The 22,008-nt window shown below is 32.3% G+C and overlaps 5 protein-coding genes across 5 annotated transcripts; 2 read left to right on the top strand and 3 right to left on the bottom strand.

Annotated features, from left to right (window-relative positions):
* Positions 1-429: 429 nt before the first annotated feature.
* On the bottom strand, positions 430-4,441 carry Pgi (glucose-6-phosphate isomerase). The gene is made up of 9 exons (XM_088191268.1): positions 4,223-4,441; positions 3,724-3,863; positions 3,494-3,662; positions 2,324-2,597; positions 2,139-2,251; positions 1,739-1,865; positions 1,413-1,666; positions 1,075-1,349; positions 430-1,009 (listed from the first exon to the last, which is right to left on the bottom strand). Exons 1-9 carry the CDS (start codon positions 4,351-4,353, stop codon positions 819-821), a joined length of 1,674 nt encoding a protein of 557 aa, XP_088047394.1. The 5' UTR covers positions 4,354-4,441; the 3' UTR covers positions 430-818.
* Positions 4,442-5,145: 704 nt separating this feature from the next.
* LOC148231704 (uncharacterized) lies at positions 5,146-9,640 on the bottom strand. Its single transcript, XM_088191279.1, has 2 exons — positions 9,424-9,640; positions 5,146-5,955 (listed from the first exon to the last, which is right to left on the bottom strand). Exons 1-2 carry the CDS (start codon positions 9,557-9,559, stop codon positions 5,459-5,461), a joined length of 633 nt encoding a protein of 210 aa, XP_088047405.1. The 5' UTR covers positions 9,560-9,640; the 3' UTR covers positions 5,146-5,458.
* A 786-nt stretch (positions 9,641-10,426) lies between these two features.
* On the top strand, positions 10,427-12,877 carry LOC148231703 (EARP-interacting protein homolog). Its single transcript, XM_088191271.1, has 7 exons — positions 10,427-10,525; positions 10,626-10,760; positions 10,825-11,058; positions 11,124-11,312; positions 11,443-11,669; positions 11,732-12,010; positions 12,613-12,877. The coding sequence occupies exons 1-7, from the start codon at positions 10,484-10,486 to the stop codon at positions 12,773-12,775; spliced, it is 1,269 nt and encodes a 422-aa protein (XP_088047397.1). The 5' UTR covers positions 10,427-10,483; the 3' UTR covers positions 12,776-12,877.
* On the bottom strand, positions 12,878-13,895 carry l(1)G0004 (RNA-binding protein pno1). Its single transcript, XM_088191277.1, has 3 exons — positions 13,539-13,895; positions 13,317-13,479; positions 12,878-13,251 (listed from the first exon to the last, which is right to left on the bottom strand). Exons 1-3 carry the CDS (start codon positions 13,784-13,786, stop codon positions 12,907-12,909), a joined length of 756 nt encoding a protein of 251 aa, XP_088047403.1. The 5' UTR covers positions 13,787-13,895; the 3' UTR covers positions 12,878-12,906.
* Positions 13,896-15,883: 1,988 nt separating this feature from the next.
* Positions 15,884-16,979, top strand: Tpi (triose phosphate isomerase). Its single transcript, XM_088191278.1, has 2 exons — positions 15,884-15,968; positions 16,040-16,979. The coding sequence occupies exon 2, from the start codon at positions 16,055-16,057 to the stop codon at positions 16,799-16,801; it is 747 nt and encodes a 248-aa protein (XP_088047404.1). The 5' UTR covers positions 15,884-15,968; positions 16,040-16,054; the 3' UTR covers positions 16,802-16,979.
* Positions 16,980-22,008: the final 5,029 nt, after the last annotated feature.

The following is a 22,008-nucleotide window of genomic DNA, read 5'->3' as shown; positions in this document are numbered from 1 at the left end:
TTACAAGATCGACAGATCGTTTTTTTGTCCATTTTTAGGGATAATGTAGTATCCCTTTAAATGGACAAAAAATGTCAATCTTTAAAAACGTCAAATCTTGTAAGAGGTTATTTTGATACTGTAGTCATATGGTAATTAAAATTAAAAAAAAATTATCATCATCCTTGCATTCAATATAATGAAAATTTTTCTTCGGTCCCGTGAGCTTCGCTGCACTGAGATTTCACTGTATTTCTAATATATCATATGTAAATATGACCAGTGTAGAAACATGACCCTGGATGTCATTCGATTCTAAGATCTAGATATAAGAATCAGAAGTAAAAACGTGCTTAAATTATCTTAGAATGTAGTCTTTCGCATTAATCTTATTTAATACATAGTAAAATATAAAAAAACTAGAGTTGAGACGATGAAATAAAACATTGATTTATGTTGCATAATTTGTGTATTTTTAACATACAAACATCTATGATATATTACCCTTCTTCAATGCCATTCAAATTGATCTTGACAATTGCCATTTGATATTCGCTGTCGCTTTCATTCCATTCTAAATTGTACAACATTGATACAACAATCACATAATATACTCGAACAATTATAATTTATTAACATCCATCAAAGCATTAATTTGTATATATATAAAATAAAAAGATTTAATAACAAAATGATTCAGTCTCGATATCCAAATCAAAAATAATACAAGAAACATTGCTATGTTTATATAAAAAATATTAAACCCACAAGTTGCGGCATTAAAATAAATGCGAATTAAGTAAAAAGTAAACCTAATCCATCAAGTGTCTACTGTGTGTTTAAGCAAAGTTTTCCTTCAAGAAGTTGATTAATCCGTTTGTAGACGGATCGTGCGACGACACCGGTTTGGAATCTTGCAACTCTGGCTCTATGGCTTTGGCCAGCTGCTTGCCGAGTTCAACGCCCCACTGATCGTACGAATTGATATCCCAAATGACTCCCTGTGTGAATATCTTGTGTTCATATGTTGCTGTGAAAATAATACATATATAATATTATTATATTCTATCATAAATGCTATTAATTTTAAGTTACCGATAAGAGCTCCAAGTGTAAACGGCGTTATCTTCTTCACGACTATGGAATTAGTCGGCTTGTTGCCTTGGAACACTTTATGCGGCAAGATCTTCTTGATGTTTTCAGCTGACATTCCAGACTTTTCCAACTCGTCTTTGGCTTGAGCTTCAGATTTTCCGGTCATCAGAGCTTCGGTTTGAGCTAAAAAGTTAGCCAATAAGATCTTGTGGTGGACGCCGCCGGCGATCGGATTGTGAGTCTGGGCTGGAGCGATGAAATCGCAAGGAATCAACCTATAAACATAAAATCAATATTATTAATCTACTCTCAATATAGATAAATCTAATATTATTAACCTAGTTCCTTGATGGATGAGCTGATAGAATGCGTGTTGTCCGTTTGTGCCTGGTTCTCCCCACACGATCGGTCCAGTCGAATAGTCGACTTTATCTCCGGTTCTCGTGACGTACTTTCCGTTGCTCTCCATGTCACCTTGTTGGAAGTAAGCGGCGAAACGGTGAAGGTATTGATCGTACGGCAGCATGGCGTGAGTTTCGGCGCCATAGAAGTTGGAATACCATATGCCGATTAGAGCCATGCAAATTGGAATCTTGAAGATGATAAAAAAATGTATTTTAATTTAAGAGGTTCGATTAATTTATGTTTTGTGAAAAATAAATACATTTTTCTGTAGTGGTGCTGTGCAAAAATGATTATCCATGAAATGAGCGCCTTCCAGTAATTTTTCAAAGTTCTCGTATCCGACGTACAGTGAGATCGATAAGCCGATAGCGGACCACAAAGAATATCTATAAAAAAAAATCGTCAAAAATTGATCTCAAAATAGGTTTTAAAATTAAATGTACTAATCAATCAAGTTATTTTTTATCAGAAAGTTTATGAAGATAATGTAACGCATGGCAAAAGAGAGGTTTATATTTTAAGCAGGGTCCTAAAGGAGGAACTATATAATTCAGATTGACCATGAATTTAAAATATTACCAAATTGTTCAAATCAAAAATTATATTGAAATCACATTGTTAGAGTAGAATATTCAAGAACAGTTTGAAAACATAATTACCTTCCTCCGACCCAATCCCAAAATCCAAACATGTTATTCTTGTCGATTCCAAACGCTGTGACCTTTTCGGCATTGGTTGACAAAGCGACAAAGTGCTTGGCTACAGCGGAGGGCTATAAAAGTAATTCATTTTAAAATTTTCATCCAAAGTACATCGTAAATAAATTTTAAAACTATGTTATTACATCATTGGCGGCTTTGAGGAACCACTCCTTTGCCGACGTAGCGTTAGTGATAGTCTCCTGAGTCGTGAATGTCTTCGAAGCGATGATGAACAACGCCGTTTCCGGATTGAGCTTCTTCAAGACCTCAGCAAGATGAGTTCCGTCAATGTTTGACACAAAGTGAACGTTGAGACCTTTAGAGTATGGTTTCAAGGCTTCGGTGACCATCAACGGTCCGAGATCGGAGCCGCCGATACCGATGTTGATCACATCGGTTATGGACTTTCCTGTGTATCTAATAAATAAAATATCGTTAAGTAAATTGTCAATAGTCTATAAAACATTTAATTTTATCGTCGGAAAGGAAGAAGCATCACAATACAAAATTAATAGATTTTCAAGTAAAGCATTTCAAAATTAAGTACTGGTCGGTTTTATACCGACCACCGCCGCGCTTGCACACATATTAATGGAGCAATTTAGCGCATGCGCAAAAGTTGTCTTAACAGTTGACTGACCGACGGGTCATTTATTCATTGCGTGATGTATGAAAACGGCTGTTTCGCGAAAAAAATATGATATACATATATTAAAAACAAAAATTTAAAGCAGCAATTGTGTAGTGTAATCCATAATATAAAATATGGCAATAAAATTCAACTCCAAACATAAAAAAAGTGTTAACATTATAGAACACGAGTTCTTTATCAATATTCTCAATAATCCATAAAGAATCAAAATGACTTTTAGAGTTGCAACGATTGCAAAAATCTTCGATAGATTATAATGCATAGTAAATTGTTCATTGATTATAAATCAAAAATCAAATTGCATATATAACAATTTTTTATACATTCTTGTTATCGGGGTTCAAATTTACTCTAAAAAAATATTAATTTATTTTATTTATTTATATACAATTATAAATGCTATTTTTTTAGAGTAATTCGTTGCAGTTATTCTTGGGGTGTTCACTGTTCTAACCAACGCTCACTCACTGCCCGTTTTTTGCATTTATTTAGCAAAACAGATTAAGCGGCAGCAAGTAAGCGTTGGTCAAAACAGTGAACATCCCATGAATTACTCTCTGCAACGAATCTACTCAAAAAATGTCATTTATAATTTTAAATGAATACATATTTTTAGAATAAATTTGTATTCCGATAACAGGAAAGTACTAAATTTTTTTACCCTTTCCATTGTCCGCCGATCACTTGTTCGGAAAATTCCTTCATGTGAGCGAGCACAGCTTCGACATCAGGAGTTACATCTGCACCGTTGACCAAAATCTCTTTTTTAGACCTGTTTCTCAAAGCAACGTGTAAAACCGCACGATCTTCTGTGAAGTTGATCTTTTTGCCTGAAATTTCAGTAAATTTATTAAACGCATTCTTTTCCCATAAATATTATTAATCGCTTACCTGAGAACATAGCATCTCTGGCTTCTTCCACTCCACGGCTTTTGGCCAAATCGATCAGCATACAACAGGTGGCTTTGTCGATACGGTTCTTGGAAAAGTCAAAGAACATTTCTCCGTCTTTGGGAGTAGGCAGCTTTATTCTATTTCAAAAATAAATAAAAATATACAACTTAACCTTCTGTGTATTTAGAGGTCACGCATATGTAACATACATTATTATGTGAATAAAATGAAAGTAAAAGTAGGGCAAGGTAAATGATCAATATGAAAGGTCAAGTATAGGACTTTCGTACCTTTGCTTATAAAATTACATAATGATTACGTGATATAATTAATTATACTTATAATATTTTTACATTATTTTTTAAATACAAATGCTATTTTTTATATTATTTTATTTAAGATGAGATTAAAAAATAAACAAATTCAATAGATTATGTTGATAAAAATAGATGAATTAACATGCTATTTGTATAAATAGAAGTAATGAATTTCTTACGTGAAATTGTCCATTCTGTCAGGTTCTTGTTGGAACAATTGCATGATGTTGAGTTTATCACCATTTTTGTTGTAGTAATCTTGCAATTTTTGATAGGCGGGATCAGCTGTTAGTTTTCCCTTGCTTTCCATCTTTAATACAGGTTTTAAAAGTTTACAGACAAAACGACAAACCACCGGCTAAACCCAATGCCGAATGACAGTTTGAATCGGAAAAGTCGTATGAAGGTCGTACGTATTTATTCATATATGTTCCATCTTAACACGCAATTTTTTGAGCATCACTAAAAATAAATAATAGCTCTATCGTTTTTTGTATGTTTTATTATTAAAAAATATATTTATATATTAGGAGAAATATATAAGTAATATTTACCAAGTATAAAAAATATTTTGTCGCACAACGTCAACACCATTTTTTAAATAAATACTAATTTTAAGCCCCATGCCCGTTTCACGGTGTTTATTGTTGTTTATATTGAACTTTAACGTTTCAGTCTGGTAAAATTCTGAGCCTTTAACACTTTAAGGCTGGCCACAAACTAGGCAACTTGGCTACCACAGAATCTCTTATAAGTTATTTTAGCCAGCGTAATTATTTTCTTAATTTAAATTATAAATCACTTTTTCTATACTACTATACAAATCTGTAGACTATGTCTGTTCATTGTAATTTTATTTCAAATTTTATGTCAAATATTACTTTTATGATCCACTCATACTCATAGATATGCTATCATTTTTTTAAATTTTTTGTCTGTCTGTTTGTCCTTTTGTAACTAATCAACTACTGATCTGATTAAGATGATTTATTATACATGTAAAAGACACTGTTCCTTAAAATATAGGCTACTTTTTACATTCCTTGTTTATCATAATCATATGTCAGTGGTGGGTTTAAAATTGCGAAAATGTAAAGGTATATTAAAACAACGTATTAAATATATTTAGAATTTTAAAAGTATTACAAAAGTGGTATAACAGAATGTACATATCATCACTAACTTTCAGATTATAATAGATTTTAGTAATCCCTTAATTATTTTTATAACGATTCTTTTTTATAAATAGCTTGCTGGGAATCGGGTTGTGGTGTATTTATCTTTGATAACTCGTTAAATAATAGCTCCTGCATCTGTGTTCTAAAATTTAACTTATTTAAAGATGGTAACTGTTTTATATATGGTGATATAGATTTGAACCAAAGAAGGTCATCGTCATTATTATCCTGTTGATCCTAACGAATCACTTTTATCTTCTCTCTCTCGATTTCGAGAAATGCTTCTAGCTCATTGTCTTTTCTTTTGCGTTTTTGTCTCACATTTGTTGTCAAGGATGAAGGCGAAGACGTCTGCCGTGTGATGCTATCGTGCTGCGGTGTTTCTGAGTATAGCAGCATGAACGACGAACTATCAGACAGATTGTCATCGACAGTAGCACTTTCAGTAGTATTTTGTATCATGTTTACGTCTAATTCCTCTTCCGGATTAGCGTCTGTAGACTCCCACAAATCCACCGAACTTCTTTCTGCTGGGTATTCTGGTAGAATATTCCCGTATGTTTTTCGGGGTTTTAAAACATCTTTTAAAAATAACATGGAGTCAAAATATGGCCACGTGCCTTTATACTCCGGCTTATTGTCAGGATCAGTTCCCGAACGAGGTTTCGGAATTTTTTTAAATTCTTTCATGAATGTGTCTCTCAAATTTTTCCATTTTTTCTTAGCCTTATCACCTGAAATAAAAATACAAGAAATTTATATACTTTAAAATTTCAAAATCGGCTATTTAAAAAAATCACTATTGTATCAGACGTTTGTAAAGCTATATGGACAACATTTTCACCGAAACACATGTCCGACCCTCCAGAAGATGGCTTTTAAAAAAATGGCGCAATGTTTTTGGGAAAGATGGCAAGTCCCTAACTGCATCGGAAGCATTGACACATTCGCATAAATAAAACCCAAGAAATCTGGTTCCGTGTATATTGCTACAAATTCTTGTTTTGATCGTATTATTAGCTGTCACCTATGCAACATCCATATAAGTTTGTAATGGTGAACGTAAGCTCCTATGGTAAAGAAAATTATGCAGGTGTTTTTGATAAATAAATTACTAAATTATAATGGACAGAAAATATAAAAAAAATATTTTGTGTTATTGTTATTTTTGTATATACATGTATATATATATACATATTTATTTACTTTTAGAAATCAGTCTTACAATAACGAACGGCGATCAAGTGATGGATATTGAGAGTAGTGACGATGAATTTTATATTGAAGATCACTTTTTTAATGATGAAACATACCATGAGAATTACTGACAGTGATAGTAGTGGGAGTGATTTATTACCACCTATAAGAAGAAAAATTATGCCATTATCTTATACTGATGATGAAAATTAATCTGCCCATATTCATAAAGAGGTCGATGAAAATTTATTTGGCATTTGTTATGATGTGACATACCAATATTATACATTTTACAGGAAAGCCATTTACTAGATCCCAGATATCATTATTAATTTTTGCTAGTATATTTATACGAGAAAGATTTCTTAAAATATTTTAGATGGTTCATATAAATGAAAATCAATTTATTCAAACGCTCAGAACCAGAATTGGTAAATTGAACAATTTCATGCTATATATAGAATCCAAATTTCAAATGTATTATGTACCTGAACAGAATATTAGCATAGATAAATCTGCAGTTAAATTTAGTGGTGAAGCTAGTTTTATCACATAATAAAAATAAGCCAATAAAATGAAGAATTCTGTTATATGTTTTAGCTGATTTGAGCAATGGCTACATATACTCTGTTTTACCATATTATGGTAGAGAAAATTTAGAGAAGGTTCTTCTGCTCGTGGAGGACCATCAAAGGCTTAACGAAAAAACACATTTTATAAGTAAAGATAGAAAGCATAAAGACTGTAAAGTATGTTCTAAGCGAAATGTCAAGGGCGAGCGACATGAAACTCAAACCATGTCTTCATCCTGACATATGCTTCGAAAGGCATAGCATATTAAACAATTACAAAATATAATGTAATAAAAATATGTGAATTTATTTTATTTAAAAATAAGATATTTTTTTATTTCAACAATTTCTTTTTACTTATATATTTAAACTGTCGAAAAATTATAAATATAGAAAAACTATATGAAAACTTATATTTATAAAATAACCTAAAACTATATAGCAATGTTATATCAAAATATAATATTTATTTATAGTTATCTTTAAATAAAAAATAAATAATTTGTTAAAAGTTTGGAAAGCTATATATTCCAATGTAATAAAAAATATTAAATATTGTGATATTTTATTTTTTCTTATTAAAACCATATATACCACAAAACTGGGTTACGATAAAACATAGCGATCATCATCATCTTTGTTGTCATGCAACGTTGGTCTTTTGAACTCCTCAAATGAAACTCTTCGGTTCATATATTTTTTTTTGAGATCCTTTTCTCGAGCAGTGATGACAAGTCGTGCATTGATAATTACATTCCTAGCAAAAATATTTAAAATTAAATAATATAATGTATGAACATGGATTTTGTAAAAGCGTTTCATAAAGTCAATCACGATTTACTTAAAAACTATCATATACTATCAGATTTTCTGAAGGTCTTACAAAATTATTTTAAAATTACTTAATCGATAGTCATTTTGTCAAGTATGAAAACTCATTTTCAGAACGATAAAATACCTTTACTGGAGTACCACAATATTCCAACTTAAGTCCTTTAGTGTATTTATTGTTTATTAATGACTAAGATTTGAAGAGGTGTCTAATTTAATCGATATCTATGTTTAACTTTTATTGATACCATTTCGAGCATGTTTATTCACAAAGTTTTATTAAATGGCAGCAATATTTTAGTAGCTTTTTCACTCAATTCCGAATATTTCTCATTATCACCCATTTTGATCCAAAAACATCCAATGATTCATTCTCAAATATATTTTTAAAAGTTAAATTTTCAATGCATTTTCCTGAGATAACGTGAGTGACTATTTCCAAAACAATTTAAGTGAATAAACAGATCTACCACCCACAAATATCCTATACGAGGAACATTTTCAGAAGAAAAATATTTATTAAAATTATTGAAAAGCATGTTTAAATGTTTTATAATTATCTGAATAAGATTAGAATTATCATTGTTTGAATTAATCGTGGTTGCAAACACTCCTTTCATTTTTGTCTTCCAGAACATATTTTTTTTATGTGCCTCAATCTTTTTTACTACACTAAACTAATTAGGTAATTGATCTTAAAGCAGTAAATTCAATTTATTTACCTCGTTATATATGGCAACTTCAAGGTCCATTCCTCGTTGTTAAATAATTTAGATAATTCCATACGTTTATCTATAAAAAAAGAATGAATTTCTTCCTTCAACTCAAAAACACGCGATAATATATTCCTCCTAGATAGCCATCTAATTTCAGTGTAATACAAAATATCATCGTGTTTAAAGTCCATACTACTACATTTATGCTAAAATAACCACTCTAATAAAATATTTTTAATAAGATTTACAACTTTAATAGAATTATTTAAAATTTCTAGGAGTTCGGGAGGCATTACTTTCGACGCCGGCACTTGACGATGGATTACACAGTGATTTGTTAAATATCAACATTCGCAACTGCTCGAATCTTTGAGGTTACTTCAGAATGCACTTCTGTCATTGCTGGGGCACCGTCTGTACAAAGACCAATAACCCGCTTCTAATCCAAACAGTGCTTTATAAAATATTCGTTTATGATTCGAAATATTTCTGAGCTGGTTACACATTTTGGTAAATTCCAAACATTTAAAATTTCCTCATGAAATTTAGCATTATATATGTATATATTTGATAAGCCCTATCAACATAGCACCATTAGATATATTAAGTGACTCGTCGATGTAAAAATAATATAAAAATAAAAATAAATATTTCGCAGAAATTAAATAAAAAAATCATATTTATGTAATATCACAGTAACTGGTTGTCAACTCCTACCTGTGATGTGTTAGTCCAGTGTGCGTGTGTTTTGGATAAAAAGTGGAAGCACAGGCGTTAAACTCTTCATCAAGAGCAGTGGTAGAAGTGAGGGAAAAATTTAAATTGTATTTTAAACAACATTCTTACAAATAATGTAAATTATAAATAAATGTATATACATACTTACTTGTAGTACCAATTATTTTGGCAACTGTCTCCCATTCACGGTTCGATGATACACGGTTGTAATAATTTTTATTTTTCTTGTCCCAAACTATAGGACGTTCTTTGATAGCAATGATAAAAAATTCTACCTCCGACATTATAAAATTAGAAACGGCACCGTGTCTACGTCGCGTGTGAAAATATCAAACCAACTGATCGCGTTCGCTTCGTCTCGCGCCGCGCCGCACCGCACCGCACCGCACCGCACCGCACCGCCCCGCACCCGCGTGCATTTGGTCACGTAGGCCACTATTTGATTTTTCAAAAAGCGTTGTTAAATTATATCCATTGATTGGTGTTCCAATTTACACTAATATTATTATGATAGAAAATACACAACTTTGCAAAAAATCCGCACGTAACCTTCGCAACGAATGTCTGATTTTAACTGATCAACGATTTTCAACCGTCGTTTTACGGATTAAAAATATTTCGTCACCGAATGAAGACGAAAGCCGTGCATTCGCATGCATTTTCAGAAATACGCATGTACGTGCGTGTGTTAACAACCCAGTGTCTTTTATTATTGTTTGCGTTATGTAGAGGAAATAATAAATCAAACCAAGATGATGCACTTATTAAAATAACGATCGCTTTTTTCTACAAAAAGAGATTGAACTTTTGAAATGTTGTTTTGGATTGCTATAAAAAATTATAATAATTCATAAAAAAATAGTTTTCATAAATGCTAGGGCCCCTTCGGGGCTTCTGTCCAACCGGGGTTCTGGGGCGAACGCCACCTTCGCCCGTGCGTAAATTGCCACTGGTTATGTTCGAAATAAATCAGTATAATAACTTCTTCATATGAAATATTTTCGCATATGCATTTTTCCGATTATTAAAAATAACAGTATATTTTATTTACAATAAAAAAATAAGCTTGAACACTAATATTAAATGAATATTTTATAAAATTACTCAAAATACATTTTTTATAGTGGCAATATAAAACGCGCAGGCGCACTGTACCATGAGAACCACTGGCGATTCAGCTGTCACGTTGACGTTTATATTTTCACAATATGGATAATGGAAGTTCTATAATTTACGGACTAGAACATCAGGTAAAATGACAAAATTCAAATATTATGCTGACATTTTATATATTTTTATCATCTTATCTCAAGAATACACAAATTATTTAATGAATTGTCAATTTTTAAGGCTCGAGCTTTAGCACCACAAATAGGGGAAAACGATGCTATTCGCTTCTTCATCGGCACTCAATGTCTAAAACCGAACAGTAATCAAGTGCACGTTGTCGAAGTTGAAGAAGATACTGGAGCGTTGCACACCAAAGTAACATATTCATAAGATACATATTCATATAAAATTGTATTATTAATATTATTTTATTTCAAAGGTATTTCAACATCCTTTGGGCGAACTTTGGTACATAAGATGTTCTCCGCACGATGCCTCCAACTTTCTATCGTGTTATTACAATCCAATGGATGGACAATTTGTTATGGGAACAGCTTTATTGAAGTTACCTAGCACTCAGATAATTCCTGATGATTCTTCGCCTCCCGACGAAGTAACTGCTTCGGGAGTACAAAAACACGAATTAGAAGTAGTTCAAATATATGATGTTGAAGTGAGTTTTATAAATTTAATCCAGGATATGTATGTTGTTTTTATTTATTATGTTATTATTAACAGAAATATGGCCAAGAAGTAAAATGCAGCGAATTTCATATGACTGAAAACAACAAGTTATCCATCGTAGTAGATAATAGCATAGTATTATTTGATGCTAACGGATCTGTGGTGAATCATATACAATTAGAAGGCAAAGGGCATTTGAAGTTTAGTGGTGGAAAATGGAATCCGCATCAAAATGGACAACAAGTATGAATTACATTATTCATATAAACATATCTAAATATTCAATCAACATTACCGTTGGAATCACTAATTCGTTTTATGGAACAATTGTTTTTTATATTGCGCATTTAAATTGTCCTCATATTTTCGTCAGTTTGTCGCCATGCAAGACACTCATTTAAAATCATATGATACGAGGAACAACTCTTCAAAACCAGCGTGGAGCTTAGAATCGGCACACAGTCAACATTTGAGAGATTTGGATTTCAACCCGAATAAGCAATTCTATCTAGCGACTGTGGCAGATGACGGTTGTCTTAAAATATGGGATTATAGAAACACAAAAGTTCCGGTGTTTTTAAGGAGTGATCACTCCCACTGGTATTGACGTTTTTACGATGTATTTCTATCTTTAATCTGAGTCTAATTGATTATTTTTATAGGATTTGGTCAGTCAGATTCAACACGTTCCACGACCAACTCATATTGACGGGAAGCTCTGACGCTCGTGTACTATTATCGAGCGCTGCTAGCGTAAGCTCCGAAGCACAGTTAACAAAACCCAAAGACTTAGTGCCGAGCGACGATCAAGGAGACGATGATACGGATAAAGATACGATAATACAAGAAGACGATAGCCTTAATAATGGTGGAAAAGATGCTGAATATAATATATCGGACAGTGATGCTACTCCAGAACATAATGGAGCTCCAAAGGAAAAGTAAGTACCAATAGTAATCTGAATCAATCAATCTCTCTTCGGTCTTCAGTTGAGTCTTTAATATATTACCTTGGACGAATTGAAAAGAAAGCTTATTTAGACTAATGACAGTATTGTTAAACCCAGCTTATTAAAGTAAAACACTTTCAATTTAGCAAGAGTATGGGTACTGGTAGATTAGTGACAGGCCAATCTGGGAGTCACATAAGATCAAAATTAAAATCATAAAATTTGTTTTATTTCTAGTTTAAAAAAATATTAATTGACTATAATAAATAAAATAGACGTCACTTATTTCTCACTATTTATTGATTGTGTTTACCCAGTTGTAACATCTGTTATGTTGCAATGGAAGTCTTACAATAAATAAATAAGTTTTCTAATTACAATCTTTACTAAATGTCATTGAAACGTGTATTTAAACAATTTAGGTACATATCATAAAATTGCATATATTACTAATATGATTTGGATAAAATTTAGTCAAGCTTGTCTTAAATTAAAAATATATGTTATGGTTACTTTCCTTTGGGTCAAGTATCTTTTTCCAGTTTCGAAAGAGAATTAACATAAAAATATTAATTTCTATTTTGCTTTTATAGATTAGCTGATGGTGTCTTGCAATGTTACGAACAACACGAAGATTCTGTGTATTGCGTAGAGTGGAGCTCTGCTGATCCTTGGACGTTCGCGTCTCTCAGTTACGATGGAAGACTAGTCATCTCTAGAGTACCGAGACATCATAAATATAGAATATTATTGTGAGACTAATACACCGATCAACACAATGCGATCGGTCTCATTCATTAACATTCCGTTCTATTTATTCGCTTATAAAACAATTGAAATAAATAATATGCTATAAAATATATTTATTTATTTTATTAATTAAACTATTACAATCTTTGTGAGACGCGAGATGCAACGTTTCGAAGCTGACCGTAAACTTTCGAAGGCGGAGAGCCGAGAATTAGATTACAAACAGCTCTCCTCGCTAGCTGAATATTCTGATAACTTCCTAAGATGTGTATTTTAGAGTCGGCGAGAACGATTCGAGTCTTTGTAACATTCTCGATTGTAAATTTTGTCCTTCCGCCTTTACCGGCCAAACGACCGATAGCTCTGCCCATATGGTCTCCCTTCAAGGTTTTCACATCTTTAATTTCGAACGATTCTAAGAATAAATCATCTAATCGCAACAACGCCAAAGCATCTTCAACTTCAAATCCACAAATGTACGCCTAAAATAATATAGAAAGAATGTAATTATGCAATACTAGATAATAATGGATAATTTAATACACACCTTAACAAAATCAGCTCCTTTTTGAAGATTCGCAATGTCTGTCGTTTCAGGGCCTGTTTTAATCTCTACGTTTCTCGTTCTAGTATTGAATCTCACTCGTAACAATAAATGCTCGACCAAAGGTGTGAATATCTGCGTCCACTTTTCTTTTAATGGCGTATATCTGTCGAATACCAGCGAATTAGAAACTGTTTATTGTCGTATTTTATTATGTTTGTTTACCTGTGTGCGGGAACTGAAATTTTTCTCATATCTTTCTTGGCTTCGTCGTCAACGGTCGCTTTGGACTTTTTTGCTTTCGGTGGCGCCTCCAGAGCCCTGCCGCGGACGCCTCTATGCTCTTCTTCGCCCAATTCCATGTCATTTTCGGTGGTAGGTTTCCGCTTGTTTTTACTTAACTTTGCTGTTTTCGTTGCGGGAATGAAGGCGTCCACGTCAACGTTAATGTCGTTCGTTTCAGTTTTAGACATTATTGCTGCGTGTAATTACCAAACAGCGTCGCGAAACTGTACCAAAATAAACAAGTGACAGCTCGCTAACACGTGCGAACTAAAAGGAAGTTTAGTTTATATTTTGACCAAAACCCAAAAATTTTCGACCATATCTCGATTTTATTATTTTAAGATAAATTGCAATTTCAATGCATGCAAAGAGAAACGTTGATTGAAAGCTTAATAAAAATAGATATGAATAAATTAAAATATAATTTAAAAAATCCTAAAGATATTTTTAATGATCAACACTCTATTTTAGCAATGTTGGCGAAAATATACTGTCTGTCTAAATGCACCGGAACGTCATTTTGGTACATTTTTCTACAATTGGAACACGTTTCAGTAGAATTTGTCAAAAGATCTATTCAAACTTGATATTTACTGGGGTGGCAGATTTAGGGGCTACAAAAAGTGGTGTGTAGAAAAAATAAAATTTATAAAAAAATATATGAGATGAATGTGTTATACGTTGTTAGCATTCCGCAGATAGATGACATTGACAAATTACTGCATTTGTAATAAAAACATAATTAATGGTCATTTCCTGCGCACATCTCAATACCTACAATCAAAAACGCTAAAAAAACTCGTTTGAAAAGCTTACATATTTTTGACATATTTTTGTAAAAAAAATGCACTAAGGAAAGGGCGCGTCTCTTTTTTGAAATCCACGGTTACATCCCACCATTCGAATTAAAAATATGGAATATATTATATATTTAATGTGTAGTAAATGAAACGTAAAATAATTTGCAGAGAAAAATGTTATTCTTATTGTCAATTGTGCTTTTTTAAAACCATTTTTGAATATATTTTCGAGTTTTGAGGTTAAAGGGGGTGTGACTTTGCAGCCAAAATAGCAATAGGAAAGCCTATAATAACTTGTTTAAATAATTTGTTCTTGTTTACCAACACTGAAATGTTGTCGAGATGAAAATTCTTTGTTATCCGAGTGCTGGTATCCTCAAAATTATTCATTGATGTCTCTCGTGTCTCAGAACGGAATCACAATTGTGTCTCAGAACTTCGGTGAATCACAATTGTGATGCTTGATTATTCGACCAACAAAATATGTTCACGCCCTGAATAAATGAAATTTGCAAGACGAACACATTTCAGGGGTCGATAATGCAAAGGTGGCGAATGACAATTGTGGATTTCTTCGTTGCCGGATGTACAAAATAATGGTAATAATGAACGCTTAACTATGGTGGTCTGTCAAATTACGCAATTGTCGAGTGCAATCCTTTCTGCTCAAAATAAAGGTTTTTCCTAGTGATTAGCACCATCACGTCAATGTTATCAGAGTGCAGCAAATTTTTGGATATAATAAAATAAATACATATGTAAGTAGGCCCCCACAAATGTTTTTACTTTTTAAAAATATTTACAAAAATTGCCTGTCGAAAAATTATGTTATAAAATAATAATATGTAAAGGGTGGCGAAATATGTTTTGGCAATGGCGGCGAGAAAACTGGATCGGTGTCTGTCCCAAACTTGTGTAGCGTTCCAATAAATGCAAAGTTGGTGTTTGGTTGTGAACAATGCTTATTCATTCATTCATTCAAATATAAGAAAAAAAAAAATAGTGAACATTTTTTTATTCTTTTCATGCCGAGTAGTAATATCAACTACCTTACCTGCGCAAAACCCGACAATATTTGCAACCTATTTCTGTATTCACAAAATAATTTTAAATATTAGACTTCAACTGTTTATGCTTTGAAATACAAATCATTTTTTAAAGTAGTTATCTGTTCCTTGAATGGTAACATATCAGCAGACCTAAATCGACTGTCGCAAAAAAATTGAGACGTCTGGTCATTTTAATAAATCCCGTAAAAATTGGATTCATCTTCATATTTCGCGTTGTTGGACTAGGTGAAAGAATAAAATATAAATATATTTTTAATAGTTTTTCAATATTTTTTACTCGTTCTTAAAATAATTAAATTATTCATGGTGATAGAAAATAATTTTAACACTTTCACCCTCTTGGGTGACAGTTGTATTTGACACTTGGCGCGAGCGGGTTACTTGCTATTGAATGACCTTCCGGACCGCCAAGGTTACTCGGAAAAATCTCTCCCGGCGCATAGTCCTCTCTGTGATTCCATAGGAATTACTTATCAAAAATACTCCGAAGCCTATCAAAAGTAAGTTTGACGATTTTAAGTAACGTTTTAATTAATTGGTTCAACTATTATTCAATAATTTGCAATTTTAGGTAAATCTTATCAAGATGCCACGACAATTCTGCGTCGGCGGAAACTGGAAGATGAACGGAGACAAAGCTCAGCTGACTCAAATTACGAACGATTTGAAGAAAGCCACTTTGGACGCCAACACCGAAGTCGTCCTCGGCTGCCCTTCCATTTACTTAGATTTCGTCCGATCTAATGTACCCGCTAGGTTCGGCGTCGCAGCTCAGAACTGTTATAAAGTTCCCAAAGGAGCCTTCACCGGAGAAATCTCACCGGCCATGATCAAAGACATCGGGTGCGATTGGGTCATCCTAGGCCATTCGGAACGCCGAGCTATTTTTAAAGAGGACGACCTCCTAGTCGCGGAGAAGGTCATACACGCCCTGCAGAACGGACTCAAAGTCATCGCCTGCATCGGCGAAACCCTGGAAGAGAGAGAAGCCGGAAAGACTGAAGAAGTCGTATTCAGACAGACCAAAGCTTTAGCAAACGCTATTGGCGCCGACTGGAGCAAAGTCGTTCTGGCGTACGAGCCCGTATGGGCCATCGGCACCGGAAAGACGGCCACTCCTCAACAAGCTCAAGATGTGCATGCCGCCTTGCGTAAATGGTTAGCCGAAAACGTATCCAAAGATGTATCCGACGGTCTCCGCATCCAATACGGAGGCTCCGTCACCGGCGGCAACTGCCGGGAACTCGCACAGTGTCCGGACATCGACGGTTTCCTAGTCGGCGGGGCCAGTTTGAAGCCCGAGTTCATAGACATCATCAACGCTAAGATGTAAACATTTATTACACCGCATTTACTCAAATATTAATTTGCTGGTTTGTTAATCAAACGTATACTTTGTATATAAGTGTATAAAAAAAAGTCAGTCATGATTTTTATTGTTAATGATACGCATGTTGTGGAAATTAGATGAAAAATTAATGATGTTATAATAAATTGCTATGTAAAACATATACTTATTTTTTACTCATTCTTTGTTAACCTATTACATAATAATTATTTTATTACCAAGTAAACTAAATAAATAGGTCGTCGGAAGACTTCTAAGGTTCTTGATGTATGTAGCGCCTAACAGTTAAATTATATTTTCGTTAGTAAACATATATAGCTACTGGTGAAAATGTATTTGAATTACTCTAGGGAAAATATAACTTCACCGAAAAATAAGCATTCACTATAACATGTATACATCTTATGTGAATAAATAATGGTAAATATGTAAACGTATATATTACTATGTATGGAAAAGTTGAAATAATGTAATTTTATTAGTACCAGCCGGATAAATTATATTTTCACCCTGCAGCCCTGAATACATAAGCGAAGATGTGGCCTGAGACTCCACAACACAATCATCGCAGCTAGAGGAACTGACCTACAGATACTGTCACCGACATTGATTACAAGACCCCTGAGGATCTTCCACGGACTTCATCCCTGCGCCAGCTCCTCCACCATCACGCATCGTATACGCAGAGATGGAATGTTTTTTTTAAATATTCCATTTCTGGGTAGATGATGCGAAAAAATTGTAAATACGCTATATTATATTAAACAAGTCACCGCCTTTACACAATAAGGAGCTGCATCATTAACCATTAAATGTATTGTATGAGAGGAGTACGATACAAAGAATGCTCTCGGATGCAAAGACAATATGCAGCTCTAAACCTCATTATGATTTCCTAGCATATTGGAGCCGTTATCATATCCTTGACCGTTAGATATTTCGAATATTTTTTCTGTCATTTCTTACCTATGGTATTATCTACAAATATTTATGAAACCTAAAAAACGTTCTTGATTTCTACATATTTAAAAAATATATACTGATTATAAAAATTAGGCGCCCCATGGCGTGCCTTTTACCATGGTGCCCTAAGCCTACTTGGCTTCACGTTAGAACCGGTCCTGACAACAAGTAGACATAAAAAACAAATAACGGTCTTATTGTGAATACTGACAAAAATATAACATGATAAAAATGGTTATTTATTGAAATATTTAGAAACCGTTTCGATTATAATTCGACAAATAAGATTGGTTCCCCACACATACATACACCTCAGACACGTTTGGTAATTTATAAGAAATATTTTCAACGTGTACGATAATGTGTATCTTTGATATATGAAAGTTTGCTCAAAACAAATATTAATATATTTTTAAATAAAAATATTCTCACGCATTTTATGCGTAAGTCTGGGTATTTACATTTATAAAAATCAATATTTTCAAGCAATTTATGTGTACTGAAGATGATTCATACATTTTCAATTGAATTATGTATTACGTAAGAATTAAATTTTTCAGGGTAATAAATATAGAATTTTTTTAAATTTATATTACTTAAAAATTATAAGTAAGGTACTAATCAAAATTAAAAATATATCTATTGGATTAATTGTGTATTTTTAATACACTATTTTTACATCTACAACAAATAGTTAAAAAAATCATATTATATAAATGCACATGTAAATATATAGTTTATTTAATGTATATAAAAAAAAGGCATTAACTTTTTAAATATTTAAATAATTTTTGAAATTTGGGTTGAGTTGATATTCAAGGTATTTTATAATTTATGTGCATATAACACAACAATATCCAGAAAGTCTTCTTCGCAAGCACTCAACTTGTTTGTATTATATATGTATATATTTTTTTAACACGTTTATTTAAATCTATGAAGTTAAGTGCGAATTATGGCAATAATAGTTTTTTAATTATATATTTATTAATAATAAGTTAGTTTACTATTTGCGTATTTATAGTTGATAAAACAAACTATCGTAAAGACGATAGTGAAACGATGTGCAAATTCTCACGCACTACATTTCACACGATATAAATATCTATCTTCAATGTCGTATTCACTGAGAGTATATTTTATATTTACGTTACGATTAAATATTTCAGAATCTTAAAAATAATTACATCGTCATTATTATAGCGTATCAATTAAATTATTGATCTACTGTTACAAATTTGATGTTTCATCATTATAATAAAAATAATTCCTTTGTCATTTTCTACAGATAAAACAAATTTTTATTTGAAGAAAACGCAATTTCTTAATTTTTTTTGGTGATCTGAAATTATTCTAAAATAAACTACAAAAATCTTCAAATTAAAAATATAATAGTTTTACTCAAAACTACTGTATTTATCATACATAACGCGATTAAAATGTGGCGGCCGACATGTGTCACACGGATGGAAAAATTGCTTTTTTTGAAGTTCGAACGACTTGCAACATTAACTTAAAATTACCTATTCTAGCGATCATTTAAAATAAATAAAATATATACCAACTCATCTAAGAAAGTCAAGCCTTAACAATAGAAAGAGGAATATTTAGACAAAACAATTGCGTTAATAATTGTTAAGATTTCATTCGCACATCCGCCCCGACTCGTTATTAACTCATAATCACTCATAAGTATCGGAAAAATGAGGCGCTATTTACAATGCATTCTACTCTGCACAAAAATGACTACTGTCATTTTATTATTTTGTTAATTAATGATCGTTGAAAATGGTTAGCTGAAGGCATAAACATATTTCATGGAGTGATGCAATTGGCCCACCAACATCCTTATCTGGGATTCGACAGAGGTGTCTCGAATCAGCATTGGTCACAAGGATACTTGATTCAGCAATTTATACACCAAGCTGTCATTGTTGATTTTTTTAGGTAAAATTATATAATGTCAAACTTCTTAAGCAATTTCCCCCAATAGTGATTTGGCGATTATTAAGCATTTTCATTGGTGAATGAATGCGTATCTTTCTTTGCAGATAATTCATAAAACGTTGTACCAGTAATAAACTGTGATGTTGAGTTAGCTCAATGTGGCCGTTATCGCCAACCGCCTCCGTTTCCTGCGTTGTCATGCCGCCCCCGTTGGTCCTAAGCCCACCCTCGTCAGCCTAGTCCTTACAAACCCTTCGATTTTACATAGTATCCTCGTCAAAGGCTACAAAATATAATGCGTTAATAATATTTGATTGTTAAACACAAATTACGCGTCAAATTTGATTGCTTCACACGCTTCTTAATCAGTGGCACCAAAATTAGACATACAAATTTTTATTTTTCTCATGCATTTGCATAGGGACGACTCTACTCGACCGTGGGCTGGAACGGAGTGCTGCCATATTTATGGCGTTTCTGTTAAGATACGACTGTTGTGTTCTGCCGGTTATTAGTCTTAATTATGAATTAAATTAGTTGCATAGTAAATATTGTACATCGAAACGATAATTCTTAGAATTTTCTTTAATGAATAAACAATGAATGTTGATTTTTTAAATGTTGTTTTATTAATGAATTACAAATCTAATTATTACGCTTTACCTAATGGCGTCATGATGACCTTTATATAAAATAGTTCAAATATTTCATACACATAAATATCTATTATACGTCAACACAAACATGAACCCATATATTTACACACATATACACACAATTTAACGCACATATTCCTATTAAAAAGAATATTAATATTTAAAAAAATATAATTGCGCACACCTAAAGAAACACGGTTTCAAATAAATTGTGACAGCTCCTCCCAACTATCGCCGAAAACATTTTTGTTGCTGGTGAGTTTGTTGAGAAGCTCATGTAAGAAGAACGTCATGGTCGAAATGGTCTAAAATAAGGAACGCAATTACGACTCTTTAAGATATTATACAGCTCAGTAATTCAGTAGCACAGGATACGTCGATAATGAATCAAATTAATTCCCAACGCTGCTAGAAAAAAGGCAATAGTATACAAATACTATATTGTGGAGATATCTGAAAAATTTCCTCTGAATCCTCTCTAACAACACGGAGTACTATGCTTTGCTGAGACGCTAAAAATTAGCGTAAAAACAGTTAAAATGACAAGCGCTCCGCATAACGAAGTCGAGTATCTTCAACGCTTTATTGGAAAATTTAGCGACGTGCATATTAAATCTCTGGTTAATTATTTCATCAGTGCCGAATACTAATAAATTCACGTATACTGTCATCGTTTTTTAAAATTAAATTCTTGTAATAGTTTGAAGAAAAAGTCAGTAAGGCGTAGCTGTAGTATTTCTTATAATATATAACATAATCCAAAGTTGATTAAATATTAAATCTATAAATATAATATAAAATATCACTATTAGTATTTTAATATATTTATGAGTATATTATTATGATACGGTGCCTTATTTCATTGTTATGAGATTGTAAATATTTACTTGTTTTGTGTATTAGCTAATAAAAAGATAAGTTTAAGAATACACTATTTTTAGTAAGGGCAATTTCTAGTGTATCTGTTGTATTTATTTATATAAATAGAATGAGTAACGTGTCAAAGGACGCTACAGCTATTATTAGTATTATTTAACATAAAAATCCCAATATTATTGCATTGATATTTATAGCGCATTGTTTGCATTTCATAAAAAAAGTTTAGAAAAACTGTCACCAGGGGTGTTTCTGCAATATTTTTGTACTATTCTTAATTGATTTTAATGCACGTCGATGGATTTTTTCAAGGATTGTTAGCTTTATAATGCTAAAATCATCATAGCTATACTAATATTGATTCTCAATATGCGAGTCGCGAGGAGAAAAATCAACAAAATGTTCTATTCGCAATAGAAACGTGATTGAAATTATAAGCGAATCATGATCGAAAACATCTCCATACTGGGAATCACCGAATCCGGTATTTATTTTAACGTAATGTTTGTATAGTTATTATTTGTGGCGTCATATGTATTAACTCTGAAACTTTACTAATTTTTGAAATTTTGTTACATTCAATGTGTCGCAAACAAACTATTATTGAAACTGGCCAGATGCTCTGAAATTGTTTTATTGTAACTATATTATTATTATTTGCAATACAAAAATATTTGATTAAGCCAAATAGAAGCATTTCTTATCTTTATATTATTAATGTATAACATTTTTATATCATAAACATTTATA

Source organism: Plectrocnemia conspersa, unplaced genomic scaffold (assembly GCF_051122295.1).
Source record: "Plectrocnemia conspersa isolate PC_06_02 unplaced genomic scaffold, ASM5112229v1 ptg000009l, whole genome shotgun sequence".
Classification (NCBI taxonomy): domain Eukaryota; kingdom Metazoa; phylum Arthropoda; class Insecta; order Trichoptera; family Polycentropodidae; genus Plectrocnemia; species Plectrocnemia conspersa.
This window is presented reverse-complemented; position numbering and strand designations above follow the sequence as displayed.